Consider the following 16,948-nt stretch of genomic DNA (forward strand, 5'->3'; position numbering starts at 1 on the left):
TGGCTTGTTTGTTTGTGGTCTGTGCCTTTCCTGTTGGCATCACTGGCAGAATCACTAGCATGCATTGATAAGAAAAAGCTTAATAGAATTCACATGTCAAATACAAAGTTTCCCTGGTTAGTTTTGAAGGAGCACAAATGTGGGATGGGCGAAGACGTTGTAGCCATTTTATACAGATCTCTTTTTCCAGCAGTGTAATCCTACGCAGTCCCAGTGAATTAGTTGAATATGCCGTAAGTTGGCAATCAGGGTAAGAACAACCAAGGTAAAGAAGGCAGACCACAGGTTTATTACTGATTAGAGGTGTTCCATGCCTCCTTGTGTTTTTGCATCTGAATTAAAGAGGTTTGGTGTCTTAGCGCAGTTAGAAATGGATGTGGAGGATTTAGTGGATGACAGAACCAAACACAAGTAATCCACATAGCTATATCCAAATGAATAAAGCTGCCTTTCTGTGCCTTGAACAGAAACCTAAGTGTAATGCCAGGACAGGGCATGATTGCAGTGTTCTGCTTAACTGGGCTTAGCTTGACAACGAGGTGCAGTTTTGAATGCTAGACTCTTAAAATGTTAACAAATTGGAGGCTTTCCCAAGCAAAGGAACAAATGTAGATTATCCTTTTGCTTGTCAAGGAAGCAGGAGATAAACCGAAGCAGTAACAAACGCAGATACGATTTTAAGACAGCACACCAGGAAGGCTTAAGGAGAGAGATGACTTGTTCAGACGAAGAATTATCTAGACCCTGGCCCCAGATTTGGCCACACAGGAGAGGCCTCAGGGAAAGTCAACTCTCAGGGCCTAATAGAAGCTGAAATTTTAGAAAATAATGTACCATAGAACAGAATGGGTCAGCATTGATGAACAGTCCTGAACCTCAGGGGTACTAGGCAGAGGCATGAGGAAGTTGGGAAGAACAGAGGCCCAGAGGGTGAGGCAGGGAACTAGCTGCAGCATAGCTGAGGGGGTATCTTCCTGTTGGTGCATCCTGCTGAATGTGGACAGGCAGAGGCTGCACTGAGGCCCTTGCTGAGCCATTGAATGTGGACAGGAAGGAATGGCTTCCAGCTGGCTCTCCAGCAAAATATAGCAAAGCAGCTGAGTGTGTTGAGTCCCTTATTCATGTTTGTTGTTGAAATATTCTTTGGGGAATCTTATAGCCCTGTTTTGTGTGTTTTTAAACGTGTATCTAGTTTCATGGGACTGTTTTTGACAGCCTCTGAGAGTGTTTATCACACTGTCTGTGGGCGCTAGATTCCAGGAGAGCCATTTTAAAATATTAGGGAATTGGTCAAATTGTTTTAAAGCTGTGTCTTCTTTTATCCCAGAAAAATAATTATTCACGTCGTCGTCTTTTTTTCGGACAACTGTAGCTAAATTTACAGGATGTATGTTTCAGGAGAGCCAGTTTGGTGTAGTGGTTAAGTGTGCGGACTCTTATCTGGAAGAGCCAGGTTCGATTCCCCACTCCTCCACTTGCACCTGCTAGCATGGCCTTGGGTCAGCCATAGCTCTGGCAGAGGTTGTCCTTGAAAGGGCAGCTGTTGTGAGAGCCCTCTCCAGCCCCGCCCACCTCACAGGGTGTCTGTTGTGGGGGAGGGAGATAAAGGAGATTGTGAGCCGCTCTGAGACTCTTCGGAGTGGAGGGCGGGATATAAATCCAATATCTTCTTCTTCTTCTTCTTCTTCTTCAGAATACAGGGAAATAGTTTTAAGCTGTACCTCTGGGTGGCATTCTGATTGCAAAAAAACCATTCAGCCAGTAGATCAAGAAGCCTATATAGGTTATAGAATCTCCTTTCTCTGGAGGTGGATTGCATGAAGGCATTTGTAAGATGACATATATGGAGACTGTTTTATGAAGAACCTGTATGCTTGGGGTGGAGGGGGAGGGGGAAGCATGTACATGGCTAGAGGTTTTAGTGAAGAATCTTGCTGTAGTTACTTCCACTGCTAAAGAGGGAAGGAAAAAAAACTGCTGTGCCTATTTGGCAACATGAGCTGCTGTATCAAGAACTTGAAAGAGAACTCCAGGTGTGCGCTTGCTTCTAGCCTTTGTAAGCTCAGAGTTCTTGGATCAAGGCCAGAGTACCCTTGGATCAAGACCAGAGTATGAGCACAGAGTAGGAATTCCAAGGGTTTTGACAGGTGTATTTTTTTCCTAAGCAATAACTATTAGTATTTTTTCCCCCATTCTAACTTGTAAAAACATGCTGGTTTCTCTTTGCGCAGCGGAATATTTCATTGCATCATCCCCTAATAAATCCTACTGAAATTAAAACCAGACACAGAAATACTCTGATCAAGACTTTCTGATTAAACTTTTAATAGTTTGTCAAAAAGCTAAATGCCAGTTAACTTTGTTCCACATGCCACGTAGAGAGAAAGGGAGTCGCTGGCAGCGGGAGAGGCAGTCTGGCCAATTTTGATAATCGGAGTTTACAAAAAGATTTAAGTCTGCTGGAACGAAATCCTGCTGCATATCTAGTTATGAGTCCTGCGTAGAAACGCTTTTGATAATGTAACTCTGAGGCACCTGGGTATTCTTCCTTCTGTTTCACCTTTTGATTTCAAGTGCTCCATCCCAGCTGAGCTCTTCCGAGTCAGCTGTGTCATGTTCTCTTTGAACAGCAAGTTGTTCTTGTGGCATCGCAGCTTTCTCTGCAAGTGTTCAAAACTACGAACCCCCTTTTCCTCCCCTTTTTTGTTGTTGCTTCAGGCTTATGGAGGGGGATATCGGTGACAATCTCTGCAGTATGATTCAGGTGGGTAGCCGTATTGGTCTGAAACTGTTGAAAAAAGTTTGAGTCCAGGGACACCTTTAAGACCAACCGTGTTTTATTCAAGGTAAAAGTTTTCATGTGCCTGCGCACAAATGTTTACACCCCAAATTAAACTTGTTTGTCTTAAAGTGCTACTGGACTCAAACTTTTTTCCATCTCTGTGATAGTTCTTCATCAAGGCAGATATTGTGAAGGGTACTGCAGGGTTTTAGATAATGTGATCTCCACATAGAAGAAGAAGAAGAGGAGATTGGATTTATACCCCTCCCTTCACTACCCTAAGGCGTCTCAGAGTGGCTTACAGTCTCCTTTCCCTTCCCCTCCCCACAACAGACACCCTGTGAGTTAGGTGGAGTTGAGAGAGCTCTTTTTCAGAAACTGCTCTTGAGAGGAACAGTTCTGCGAGAACTTGTGATAGCCAGGATTTCATGTTTGGTGGGGCCCACAGCAGGAGTTGTTATTTGGAGGGGCTGGGGGGGGCACATGGTTTGGTGGCCCTAGGCTCTTGGCACTGTAAGCTGCCTCGAGTTTCCCAAGTGAACCCCACTTTACCTGGGCAGTCACAGCAGTTCCTCACCCCCCATCCCTTTCTTATGTGCCCTTGCCCCTTTCTCAGAGAGACAGAGACCTCTCGAACTGAAGTTGGGCACTCGGAAGGCTACCTTCCAGAAGATTCCAACCCCCGCCCCCTGCGGCCTCTGCACGCTGTGTTAGGGAGGAGAAGAAAGTGAAAAGACAAGCCACAATGCTACTACTTGTTCAGAGTGGCGGTGAGCAAAGGGGACAGATTTGGGGCCCTCTGATGGCAGGGCCATACAGTTGGAAGGGGGGGGGGGTTTGAAAGGATGGGTTTGCTAAAGGCATGAATTGACTCAAGGTCACATCAGGGCAAGAGAGGAGCTGAGGTGGTTTGCCATTGTTTTCCTCTGCATAGCAACCCTGGACTGCCTTGGTGGCCTCTCCTCCACGTACTAACTGGCCAACCCTGCTTAGCTTCCCAGTTCTTGAGCTTGAGCTAAGTTGAACTGTTCAGGCTGCACAGGGAATAAAAGGCAAACCCATATGTTTACATCTTCAGGTGTGCACACTGGGAAATTACAGGTCATGTAAGCCATCCGGCACACAAACATGTAGCAAAATACATTTTGAGCAGTCAAGTCTGACCTGTGTACAGGTGGTTTGCTGTTTTCTGCAGTTTGGTGCCCTCCCTCTCATGTTTTGTCTTTCAACTGTGATCGGGCGATATTTTTCTCTACCAGTTAATTTTTTTTTCTGCTGTAAAGGAAGAAAACTTCCTGCAAATGACACTAACCTCAGCAGTCCTACTGGTAGCTGGGCCGTAAATGTGCAGGATTTGGAGCAAAAGTACCAAAAGGGGGAAACTACCTTTTCTGTTGTGTTCTGGAGTTAACGTGCATTATAAAAAGTTGTGCCAATATTACTTTTGCATTGTTACAGCATCTACTAGAATATTTTTTTTTGTATAAGCTGCAGGGCTCAGTCAAGATAGTAAATAGATCAGTGACTTGCTAAGCTTGTTTGAAAAGTGCCTACAGATCTTCTGGGTTGTGTTGTTGTTTTTTTCTACCGGCGCTTGCCGATTTCTCTCAGACCCTGCCTCCAGCTTGGGTGACGAGACAGGGCCAAGGAGTTTGTCACCTAATGGCAGCTCCCTTGCCTGCCCAGACTCATTACTGGTCCTTTCCATGCTTCTTGGAAGAGTCAGTTCAGGGAGGACAGCTCGTCCATCCCAGCACACCAAGGCAGGGCATCACAGCTGGTGCTTCCTAGGAGGCAGGAGAGCTGCGGTTCTACAAATTTCCTTCAGGATCAGCCCCATTAAAGTCAGTGAAACTTGTTTGTTTATGAGTGTCAGACCTGCCTTTCCTGAAGAAAGGTGGCTTTCATCACTGTAGAAGACAAAATCTAGTAAAATAGAGTAATATGCACATTCAGATTTTTGCTGTTGCTTTGTTTCTCGTTGTCAAGTCACAGCTGACTTACGGCAACTCTGTAGGGTTTTCGAGACAAGAGCCATTCAGCAGTCTCTGCCTAGTGACCCTGGACTTCTGGTGGTCTCCCATCCAGATAATGACCAGGGCCAATCCTGGCCCATCCAGATCAGGGGTGGTACGTACAGGGTGGTTTTTTGTAGCAGGAACTCCTTTGCATATTAGGCTACACCCCCCTGATGGAGCCAAGCCTCCAAGAGCTTACAGGGTTCTTCTTACAGGCCCTACTGTAAGCTCTTAGAGGATTGGCTACATCAGGGGGTTGAAGCCTAATATGCAAAAAGAGTTCCTGCTACAAAAAAAGCCCTGGGTACGTGCACGCACATAGGGAAGCCCTGTTCAGAAGCACCAGCTCTGAACATTGCATCATTCTCTTCACATTAAAAATAAGGTCTGACATCCAACCAAAGAAGTTTTTGCCCCAGAACAGCTAATGCAAATTTATGCATATTTTACCAATTAATATTTGTTTCCTTGATCAGATGACAGCCCTACTTCTCTGTTTTAGTTTAGATTAGAAAGTAGCTTCCCAGATACATTATTGGCAGCTCAAAAAAAACTTAATCAGGTAGCAAATTTATGCCACCGTTGATGTGGGGAACTTTTTAAATGTCTTGTGATGTCCATGACCCCATACATGTATTCTCTGGCTGGTTTTTAGGATGCACAAGATGAACATATGAAGCTGCTTTATACTGAATCAGACCCCTGGTCCATCAAAGTCAGTATTGTCTTCTCAGACTGGCAGCGGCTCTCCAGGGTCTCAAGCTGAGGTTTTTCACACCTCTTTGCCTGGACCCTTTTTTGGGAGATGCCAGGGATTGAACCTGGGACCTTCTGCTTACCAAGCAGATGCTCTACCACTGAGCCACTGTTCCTCCTCTCCCAACACTCGCTCAGAATAGTAGCGGCTGAATGGCAGGTCAGCTTTGGTCTAGAACAGGGGTGGGGAACCTCCATCCTGAGGGCTGTATACGGCACTTGAGGTCACTTGGTGTGGCCCTCAGGGATTGCTGGACCGAACTGAGCTTGTGGCAGCCTTCTTGGGGCCTGGCTGGCCAGCGAGGATCGTGGGGCCCAGCCGTGCTGTGCAGCAGCCTCCCCAGGGCCAGGCAGGGATCACAGAGCCCAAATGTACTGTGCGGCAGCCTCCTTGGGGGCTGGCTGGCCGGCCAGAATTACTGCAGGGCCTGGAAAAGTTACTGTTACAATTCAGTTTGCACTTGATTATCCCAGATGGTGTGACGTAATATGCTAATGAGTGTGTGACCTAATATGATAATATTAGGGGATGTTGTCTAATATGCTACTGAGTTCCTGCTGGACTTTTTCTATGTATTTGCCTAGGGTGGCGGGCCAGCTGTGTGTGTGTGTGTGTGTGTGCGCCAGATTAGGCTCTCCCCACATGACTTCAAATGGAAAGACAATTATTTGCATTAATTTTGCTGGTCTGAATCATTCTCCCTCAGCGGAGCACTGTTTTTTAAGTTGATATTTTTGTATGGCCCGTGAATGATGTTATAAATATCCATATGGCCCTTGGCAGAAAAAAGGTTCCCCACCCCTGGTCTACAAAAAAAGCACCCTAAAAGTTGAGGACTCAACTTGGTGTGCATCCTGGTTTTTCTGTTTATGTATTTAAGAGCTTTGTTGTATCGTCAAGCTTCTGCTTTGCTCAGCTTCTTGTGTGCCCGTGCAGATGTTATGGTTGTGTTCTCCTGCAGAAATATCCTTTTGTCTGATATATTTTTGTCATCTCTCTGTCTCCAGCATAACAGTGAACATGAGAGAGACTTGTAGCAATGTTTCTAGCATGAGAGCCGCTACCCATTGATCTTAACAATTTGGAAGGTTGTCACCTCACAACATTTGGAGGAAGTGTGTGCATCAAGTCTTTCTAGTGGTCTCAGGGATCTTAGCAGGAGATACCTGACCAAAACTTGAGGAAGACTTCAGGGAGTGACCATGGGGAATTCAGTTCTTTGTGGCAGCTGTCCTGTATCTCTGGCTTCTCTTACCTGGCTTCAGTCTTCCATGCTACATAGTTCTCAGGCCTAGTACTGTGTCAAATATTTGTTTTGTCTGCAGTGATTTAAAGGGGGAGGGGGGTTGGTGTTGGCGGGGGGGGGGTGGCAGCTTTGGCTGAGGTATCATTAACTGCAAGAGGCAAGCTACGCAGTCTCTCTTGCACATCCTCTGTCCTTATTTGGTGCTCTTTGCAGAGCGAGGGTGGCAGTGCTGGGCTGGATGAAACTTGGTTGATACGTTCAGCAAATCCCTGACGGGCCCACAAAGGATGCTGCTTCAAAGGATGCTGGAGAGCCAGTTTGGTGTAGTGATTAAGTGAGCGGACTCTTATCTGGGAGAACCAGGTTTGATTCCCCACTCCTCCACTTGCACCTGCTGGCATGGCCTTGGGTCAGCCATAGCTCTGGCAGAGGTTGTCCTTGAAAGGGCAGCTGCTGTGAGAGCCCTCTCCAGCCCCGCCCACCTCACAGGGTGTCTGTTGTGGGGGAGAAAGGTAAAGGAGATTGTGAGCCGCTCTGAGACTCTTCGGAGTGGAGGGCGGGATATAAATCCAATATCTTCTTCTTCTTCTTCTGCTTCAGAGCTGACTTGTGCAGCCACATTTCTATATATATTTTTTTCCTTTCAGTTGTATGTTGAGATGCATGTTTAAAAATGCATGAGATATAATTTTTTACATCAAATTACATGCTTAGATTTCTAGCTCTCCTCTGGCAGGCTGTAACTTAGCTCTATCCTGGGGCCTTGTTGGAGGTTTTATACTTAGTAATACTATCTGCTTAGATTGTTTTTCTTGCCTGGCCCCTGCCGTCTCTTCCATTCCTTCCTGCCATTATGTTAGTATTCGCATTTGCAGCTTACGGAAACCAGTGGGACAGGATACTCACAACTTAAGGTGCATTGTATTTTCTGTAGAAAAGAGTAAGTGTCCAGTAGCACCTTAAAGACTAACAAAATTGGTGGCAGGGTATGCAGTTTCGTGAGTCACTGCTCGCTGTATCTGAAGAAGTGAGCGGCGACTCACAAAAGCTAATACCCAGCCACCAATTTTGTTAGTCTTTAAGGTGCTATCGGACTCTGGTTTTTTTGTATTGCTACAGACAAACATAGCTACCCATCTTGTTGTATTTCCTGGTTACTGCAAACTTTTGTTGGATTGGGGGGCTCTGTCTTCTGGACCCCTCTCAACAGCATCCCTATGTTCTCTCTCTGTTTCTGTATCTCCTACCTCTCATCCTGACCCAGCTCCTCTAATCTCCATTCCCCAGGACTTTTCCCACACCTACATTTAACAGACATCAAAACAGGTCATATAGAAAGGGATAACACTTTTTGAAAGCAGATGCTGTGGAAGGGAACATCTCATGAGAAGATAGAGGACGATGTGGGGAGTGTGCGCTGCAGAAGGGAGGGTAACTTTGAGGATGGGGTTGGGTGGAGTAATCAGATTTACAGCAGAACATAGGAGTGAGTGGGAGTGGTCTTCTCCGCAGGGGGCACTGTTTTGACCAGCATGAGGCTACTGTCCTTTACTTGAATTGGGCAGATTGCAGCCATAAACCTGGAACAAGCACCTGCATGGCCCTTTTTCTACTCCTTAACTGATCAGGTATAGCAGAGCAGTCTTCTGTTTACTGTGCCCATAAGGGGTGGTATGCTTGTCTTCCAATTACAGCTGTATGAGTTTTTGGAAAAGTCAGTTTGTTTTTTAGTACTTGGTTACAATGCCAAATCAAAGTTGCATGGTGGGCCAGGTGTAGCTAGCATGCATGCCTTCCTTGCTGCATTTCCTTCCTTGTAAGTTCAGTAACCTGTGGAATAGTCAGTCATGATTTAAAGTTACAGTGCAGGTGAGGTGTGTAGTTCAGTAACCTGTGGAATAGTCAGTCATGATTTAAAGTTACAGTGCAGGTGAGGTGTGTAGTTCAGTAACCTGTGGAATAGTCAGTCATGATTTAAAGTTACAGTGCAGGTGAGGTGTGTAGTTCAGTAACCTGTGGAATAGTCAGTCATGATTTAAAGTTACAGTGCAAGTGAGGTGTGTATCGGTCAACACAGCAGTGTAATGACGACTGGGTAAGTCATCCAGTGAATGCCATGGAACTGCATAATGCTTCAATATAAACTGCTATTTAACCATCTTACGTTATTGTTGGGTGATTTCTCCTTAGCCACAGACTGGGCCCCCTTGCTCAGAGTGATGCCTAATTCTCTGTCGTCTGAAAATGCTGAGGCTTATACTGGACCAAGAACGCACCTTTTTGTCTCTCTGGAGAACTGCACTAAGTGGGTCTTTTGTCTATGGAAGAATCTGCTCTGGTCCCCGTCCCCCCGTCCCCCAATGCGATTGTTGCAACTGTTGGTAGTCATAGACCTTGCCGAGGCAGAAACCAGCTGCTGGCTTCAGAATTTTGTTTAGAATTCCCGTCTATGTGAATCATTAGTGTATGTTAGGTGGGGAAAAGGGTGAAGGAGCTGGAGGCACGGCCGAGAAAATTTTGCTGTTGTTGGGTAGCAAGCGTTGCTCTCTCAAGAAGAGGAAAAAAGTATGTCCATCTCACATTTGATACAGACCTGCCTACAAAGTTCAATGATTGTACAGTTTTGGTTTATTTTGGATCTGTATTACTCATCTCATGCAATAAAATGTTTCCAACTGATTTGCACTTTTCTAGCCCTTTTATTGTGATCTCACAGATCATAGCATCCTTTGTATTGGGTGGGAAACAGCAGTCAAGGAGGCAGGTCTCATCTCTGGATCCTCCCCACCCCCCCTCCAAACTAGGATAAGGTGTAGGTAAGTGTTGAGGATGCTACTCAGAAGTGGGCGTGGATGGTTCAGGAATCTGTGTAGAAGGTGATGGAGAAAATGTAACTTGGGAACAGAAGTAGAAAAGCAAAAGCCTCATTTTTTATTCACAAAATGCTTAAGGCATTAAGTTTTGACCAGGCAGTGTTGTGATACTTAAAAAGAGTGCAACTTGATTCCTGCTTTATTCAACTGCTTCAGACCAACACGGCTGCCCACCTGGATCTATTTAAAAAGAGAGAGAGTTCAGTCCCAATTCCGACAATCCAAATTCTGAGCCAAGAAAAGCTGGGTTCTGCATCCTGTGTAGAAATATCCAATTTTAACAAATTTCACATAACTGAATTGGCATGATTTCATTCATTTATTCACTTCATTGATATGCCGCCTTTCTCCTCAGTAGGAACTCAGAGCTGCTTACATCATTCTTCTCTCCTTCATTTTATCCTCATGACAAACCTGTAAGGTGTGTGCCTGGGTGTCTGACCCAAAGTCCCCTAGCAAGCTTTCATGGCAGAGTGGGAATTCAAACCTGGGTCTCCCTGATCTTGGTCTGACTGTCTTATCACTGTGCCTTACTGACTCTCGTGATTTATTCTGCAGTTTTAGTGTTTTGCAATCCTGACGGTGTCAGTCATGACAAGAGGGACATAGGCACCAAATTACTGGATATCTCATACAAGTATTCATGTAGCTTAAGAACTCCCAGCATGCTTTGCACATGCACGGACACACCGTTCATAACCCTGAGGGCTAGAAATACGCTGTGTTTTCACTGAATGTTTAGTTTCTCAGGAAGCTGGCATCTGTGCCCAGAATCTTTTTGTGCTTTTTCCTTGATCCCATAAGACTTGCAATATAGACAGCATTGGCAGAAAGAGTCCAGTAGCTGTGGCTTCAACAAAACTGCATTCACGGTTGCACTACATGCTGTAAATGGGTTCCTGTCCCAGGATACAGCCTTGACCTTTGAGCAGAAATCTCCAAGTCTTTTAGTGAGGGTGGAACGTAATCTGTTGACTTCCAGTATTGGATGTATACATTCTTGTCATTGCATCTTGTAACACCCCCTCCCCCTTCCATCAACTATAGATGATCTTTCTTAACAGTGCTTTGCTACTTGAAAGTGCTAGGGTGCTTTTCAGTCCCTATGAATATGTATATGTGGCACAAAATGTTTGTGGAGAGAGAGAGAGAGAGGCTTTGTCCTCTGACATTGACCAATTCTTCCCTTAGGAAAACTAAGTATCTAGGCCAGTAACCCAAATCAGCAGAGCACTTCAGTCAAAAGATACAGGCTCCTCCCTACATATGGTTGGAGCCCCAGTGGCAGTTAATGAGATTTGATGATAGAAAGGGAAACCACCTCCTGTTGACTGCCTCCCCAGTTTTTAGAAATTGTCTTGCTCCGAGTAAAGTTGGAAGAGCCTTGTGAGCAGCCTGCCTTTCAACTTCCAATGCTTTTAGCTGAGTTAGTCCCTCCCATCATCAGTTGCCCCCACAGGATTGCTTGCCAGCATGGTCCAAGTTGGGTTGTTTCCATGTTCCCCCAGCAGCCCCCTGAGAGCACCAAACAGCTGATTTCCAGAATTCATGGGACTTGCCTGGGGAACAGCCATGCAGCATGAATGGCTATGGGGCGGGGGGCAGCAGATGGAAACACCCCCTGCCTTTTCCTCCACTGGCTAAAAAGGCGTAGCTGACCTAAGAGACTTGCCCGTCTTTGCTGGATCTGGCTGGTGTTTGTGTGGCTTTTGTTTGTGCAGAACCCCAACCCCAGTTTCAGGATAAACCTTTAACCACAACCATGGTTCCTTCAAACCCCCCTCCCCACGAAACCTTTCATCTCCACAAACTTATTATGCCAAGTTATATTGCTGCTATACAGCAGTTGCCTGTTAAAAGCCAAGACTGAAGAAGATGCTTATCTGGAAATTATCCTGAAACTCGGAACATAGTGGTGCTTTCCTGTTTCGAAAAACTGGTGGCTGTTCTTTCCAGCTGGAGGAAGCCTTGGAAAACCTGTAGCCTTGCCAGTGCAAACATCCAACTCCCTGCCATTTTTGTGAAAGATTTCAGGAGAGGGTTTGGGGGGGCGAGGGAGTAAACATGCCGCTGGCCTACCTGTCCTGTAGAAAGCCTCCAAAGAAGGTGCATCCAATACAGATCAGGAAGCCTAAGCCCCACCCTCACCGCCACCCCCATCTGCACTTTATTCTTTTTTTCCTCACAGGTAACAGACAGACTCCTATTTCCCATGCATGGAAATGTGAGTACATACGAATAGATGGCCACCATCCAACTTGTCACTGGTAATTAGGTTTTATTCATGTTAAATATATTGTTAAACCCACCCACCCCCCAAATGTAAAAGTGTAATTGCTGATTTCCTAGCCTTTTGTTGCCTGTTTGCCTAACAGTAGCAATGGCTAGAAATGTTCCCTGCAAATAACAAAATCACTGCTAGCCAAAGCAGTAGTCTTAGCCATTGGCAAGGCATTTTGGAAATTCATATGCTGGCTGTTTTGGATCCAGTAATGGACCAATTCAGCTGACTCTCTCAGAACAATGTGGACAAGATCCTGAGAGCCATAAAGTTTGCCACCTACTTCCTGGACGCGTGTCCGTCATAGTTGGTGAGGGCCAGCGGTGAGAGAATACTGAGACCACTCTTTAAGAAACCATCTCTGGATCCCACAGATCCATCCAACTACCACCCAGTTTTGAACCTTCCCAGGCAAAGTAGCTGAGAGAGTGGTAGCTGATTCCTGGATGACACGTCAGTTCTTGACCCATTCCAGTTTGGCTTCTACCCTGGCGATGGGATGGAGACATCTTTGGTTGCCCCTTCAAATGACCTACATAGACACCTGGATGAAGGTGGGTCAGCGCTGCTGGGTCTTCTTGATCTCACAGCAGCATTTGACATGGTTGATTATGACCTAGTGACCCACTACTTTTCTGACGTGGGGCTTGTGGGATAGCCGTGAAATGATTTGTCTCATTCCTTCACAGTCGGGGACAAAGGGTGATGCTAGGGGAGAGGGTTTCACCACAGTACCCTTTGCAATCCTCTCCACAATTTTATTTAACTCTGAGCCTGTTTTCGGGAAGGGCAGAATAGAAATCTAAATAAATATCTATACGCAGCCCCTCGCCCTACTGATACGTACACTGATGACACCCAGCTACATCTGTTAATGGATGACCAGCCAAACACTGCCCCAGATATTTTAACTGAGGGCTTGGAGGCCATGGTTGGCTGGTTGAAATAGAGCTGACTGAAATAAAACCAAAGACGGAGGTCCTGTGGCTGAATAGGGGAGGACCAAGGTTCGGGGGCCAGCTCCCAACTCTTGACAATGTATTATTAACGCCAGTGTCAGGTGTGAGGAGTCCTGGTGTGATGCCTCCTTTTCAATGGAGGCCCAACTCACAAATGTTGCCAAACTGACATTTCTTCATCTACGCCAGGTCAGGCAACTGATCTCCTTCCTGTCTCACCCTGATTTAGCCACAATGATCCATGCAACTGTCACCTCCAGATTAATCTACTGTAACACCCTACGCAGGATTACCCTTGAGGCTGACCCAGAAGTTACAACTGGTCCGGAACATGGTGGTGTGTCTCTTTACAGGAACATCATCTAGAGCCCATATACAACCGGTGCTCTACCAACTGCACTGGCTTGAAGTTGAATACTGGATGAGATTCAAGGTTTGTTTTTGACCTTCAGAGTCCTACATGGTCTGGGACCAGCATATCTTCGGGACCGTCTTTCCTGGTGTGGCCCTCAAAGAGCATTGCACTTAATGAATAATAATCTGATGGATCCTGGCCCAAAATGCATCCGTCTGGCCTCAACTCGATCTAGGGCCTTCTCCACTTTAGCCCCAGCCTGGTGGAACATTCTTCTACAACATGAGATTCAGGCCCTGTTGGACAATGCTGTTCTGCATGGCCTGCAGGACCAAAATGTTCCACCAGGTATATGGCTGAGGCAACTAGCTTCTTGATTGGCTCCCTCTTTCTATCTCTCCAGCCACCAACTCAGTCTTAATATCAGTTTTAATGTCTACAAAACACATGATGCCCAATCCTTCCCTTGAGAGCTTGGAAATTGTGCCATCTGTTTGATCAGTAATTGTATTGGAATGAATTTGAATTATTGTATTTATTGTTTTAACCATTGTTATCCACTCTGATCCCTGCTGTGCAGGGGAGGGTGAGCAAGGAATCTAAATAAATAATTGTATAGCATTGAACATCATACATTTCTGACCAGGAATAGGATCCAGTCAGTGTCACTGGGGCTATGAAAAGGCATGTATTACAGCATATTTTTTTTAAAAAAGAATCTGTGTTCTTGCATTCTGGAAGCCGAAATCTATCCTGAAGTCTAGCAAAGTTCAAGCCAATTCAGGGAAAATAATTTATCATACCCAATTAAAACACTTTCCCCCTCTAGAATGTCGCAGGTAATGATGTCTCCAAGCAAATGTGTACACAAAATACAACTGTGTAAGAAGGCTGAAGTTTTTAGATCAGATCTGATTGGTGCTGTCCAAGGTGCTAGGCAGGAATGCAGCTCTGCTTTCCTCTTCCTTTTTCTGTGGAGCCATTGCTTCGGTCCCCACGATGAGGCCGCCAGCTTCTTCCTGTAGCCAGAGTGCAGAGGCTGCAAAAGTGAGCCTCTTTGCTAGTTTTAAGAGATAACAGATTGCTTCCCAAACTGCAATAAGAGCTTCTTGGACATGGAATTTAAAGTAAGGGTAAACACTTAACGTTGCTTTATAAGAAAACATATACACTGAGCCACAAGTAATTTCCAGAGCCATATTTTTTTTTAGTGGCTGACCATTTTGATTTCATATAGGTTTTTCCATGTCCTGATATAGAAGTTACAAAATGCTGGGAAGTTTCTTGCTGCAGGCATCAGAGTGAAGAGCTGATGCAGCATTTAAATCTAAGGAGTTGTTTAAAGCTGAGTTTAAAATGGAGGTCTGGAATTTACGAGGATAAAATACAGCGTTGTGTTGCTATATAGTTTTGATAAGCTTTCCTTGATCTGGCCTTTTGTCCTGAATCAACTTCAAAGTCTAAAGAAGAAAGATGAATGAAATAGGTTCCCCACCCCACCCAGAGTGTTCTTGCTCCTTTCTCTTTGGGTGGGTGTGGGGGGGAGACCAAAAAACACCAAGGAAAACAACCACCACACACTCTACTACAACAGATTTCTATACTGCCTCCCACAACCAACATGAACTTCTTTAGAAACAGTCAAGGTGTAGACCAGGGGTGGCCAAACTGTGGCTCGGGAGCCACATGTGGCTCTTTCACACATATTGTATGGCTCTTAAAACCACCACTGCCCTATTGGCCACCTTGGAGAAGGCATTTATCTCTTTAAGCCACTTCTCCAAGCCAAGCCAGCTGGTGGCTTGGAGAATGCATTTAAAGTTAAAGTTGCTTTTTTTCACCTCTCCCTCACTCCTCTCTACTTTGCCTTCCTTCCTTCCTGCTCTCAAACATCTGATGGTGACGTCTTGTGGCTCTCAAACATCTGACATTTATTCTATATGGCTCTTACATTAAGCAAGTTTGGCCCCCCGTGGTGTGGACTGTCTTCAGTGATTAGTTCTCAAGGTTTATCAAACCATCAGTACATTAAATCCATTTATGTCTTTCCAGTTGGAATAACTTGGATCTGTCAGTCATCATCAGCGCATGCCCACATTCTCCTTATGTGCTCCTGAATATATGTATTCTCTGGGCATGTTATAAATAGTTCCATGCATTGCATGTATAACCGCCTGTCTCTGTGTGTGGTGTCTGTACAGATGGAGAATTTGCAGATTAAAATTTTGAGGTTTTTAATACACGTTTTGTTCTGCTCATTTTTGCAAGTCAGTTTCCCAGTGAGTCGAATAGTTTTTATGCTAAACGTTATCCCAAAAGGCACCCCGAAACAAATGTTTCATGTACACTGGTGGATTTCAAGATCACTCTCCGCCAGGGGATTTCAGTTTCTTGTTCTGCCAGTCTGCACGCATGAACTCCTCAAGGGAGCTAATTGCTGCTGAAAAGCTTCCCAAGGAGTTTGCGAGGTCCCCGACACAGACTTCCAGAACAAATAATACTCCCAAAGGGAAGAGAACTGAAAATAACATTCAGCTTGATATTAACTATTTGGGGTAGTTTTTGAGGTTTTTCTCCTTTATTGGTGAACCCCTCCCCCCTTTGTCTTGGTATGTTAAATGCTCTCCTGTGAATAGGCATGCTTGTAGAGGGGTTCAAAAGTGTTATGCTGCTCTGTGTTATCATGAAAGATTTTATAGCAAAGGCTGCATTTTTTCTGCAGTTATGTCTTTCCTGTAAAATTTGAAGGTCAGGCTTTTGGATGCACGAATGACACCCAGAAACTAAAAGGATGGTTGTGCCAAGAAAACATCCAGCTGGAATTGAGAGAGGCAGGTTCAGATCCCCACTTCGCCACGGATCTCCCTGAGCGACCTTGGGCCAGCCACCTCTCTTGACTCAGCCCACCTAATGGTGGGAGTGGAGATAACATGGAGAAGGCAAGATCCACATATGCCACCCTGCACTCCTTGGAGGAAGGGGTGTGATAAAAGTGCAATAAGGGCTACAGTGTGCCCTCTCCCATAGAAAGAGACATATTAGTCAGTGCTGTAGTCTCATTTCTCATTTGGATAAAATGTTTACATTTCTTTGGGTCATCTGCATGCTGCATGATTGGTTCCTCATAATAAACTGAATGAAAGCAAAGAGACTGAAATTCAGCGGTAAGTGCAGAGGTAAGAAAAGGCCACAGATTATTCTTGGGTTGGACGTTTAACCATTTAGAGTTTTGGTCAGATCATGGTTTCTGTTAATTCTGTAATTATTTATTTAGTTGGATGTAGTTTGTTTGATGTTTTGTAAGGTTTTTTAAAATGTTGTAAGCTGCCCAGAGCCCGCTTACAGGATAGGGCAGGGTATGAATCGAAAAATTAAATTACTAAAATAATCAAGCATTTTTAAAACAATAGCTTCATTTAAAACCAGAGTTGCCTTAATAATCAACTGGCTTGATAGGTATGCTAATTACAGAATGTCAAACCATTTATATATAAATATAAGTTACAAGTTTTTTTTCAGTGTTAGATATAAGGCTGCTATAAATGTGAGTAGTTCCTGAGCAGGAGAACTTTTGGCTTCTCTTCCAGGGCACCAAGAGCAACCCAAAGTCAGAATATCCTGTTATAATATAAAAGCTGAAATTAAAGGATTAGGAACAGCAACTAGTTAAAAAAAAT

At 44.9% G+C, this 16,948-nt stretch overlaps 1 protein-coding gene across 2 annotated transcripts in view; it reads left to right on the forward strand.

Moving 5' to 3' along the window:
• LOC132578180 (RNA-binding protein 33-like) overlaps positions 1-16,948 on the forward strand; it is a 110,247-nt gene that overhangs the window by 74,092 nt on the left and 19,207 nt on the right. The window contains exon 16 of one of the 2 annotated variants that reach the window (XM_060248055.1): positions 8,994-9,482. The exons of the other annotated variant lie outside the window; for it this stretch is intronic. Coding sequence (XP_060104038.1) covers positions 8,994-9,023 — 30 coding nt within the window. The 3' untranslated portion in view covers positions 9,024-9,482. Of the gene's footprint in view, positions 1-8,993; positions 9,483-16,948 lie in introns of those variants that run through there. 2 annotated transcript variants of the gene reach the window in all.

The sequence above is a fragment of the Heteronotia binoei genome, chromosome 10, assembly GCF_032191835.1.
Source record: "Heteronotia binoei isolate CCM8104 ecotype False Entrance Well chromosome 10, APGP_CSIRO_Hbin_v1, whole genome shotgun sequence".
Classification (NCBI taxonomy): domain Eukaryota; kingdom Metazoa; phylum Chordata; class Lepidosauria; order Squamata; family Gekkonidae; genus Heteronotia; species Heteronotia binoei.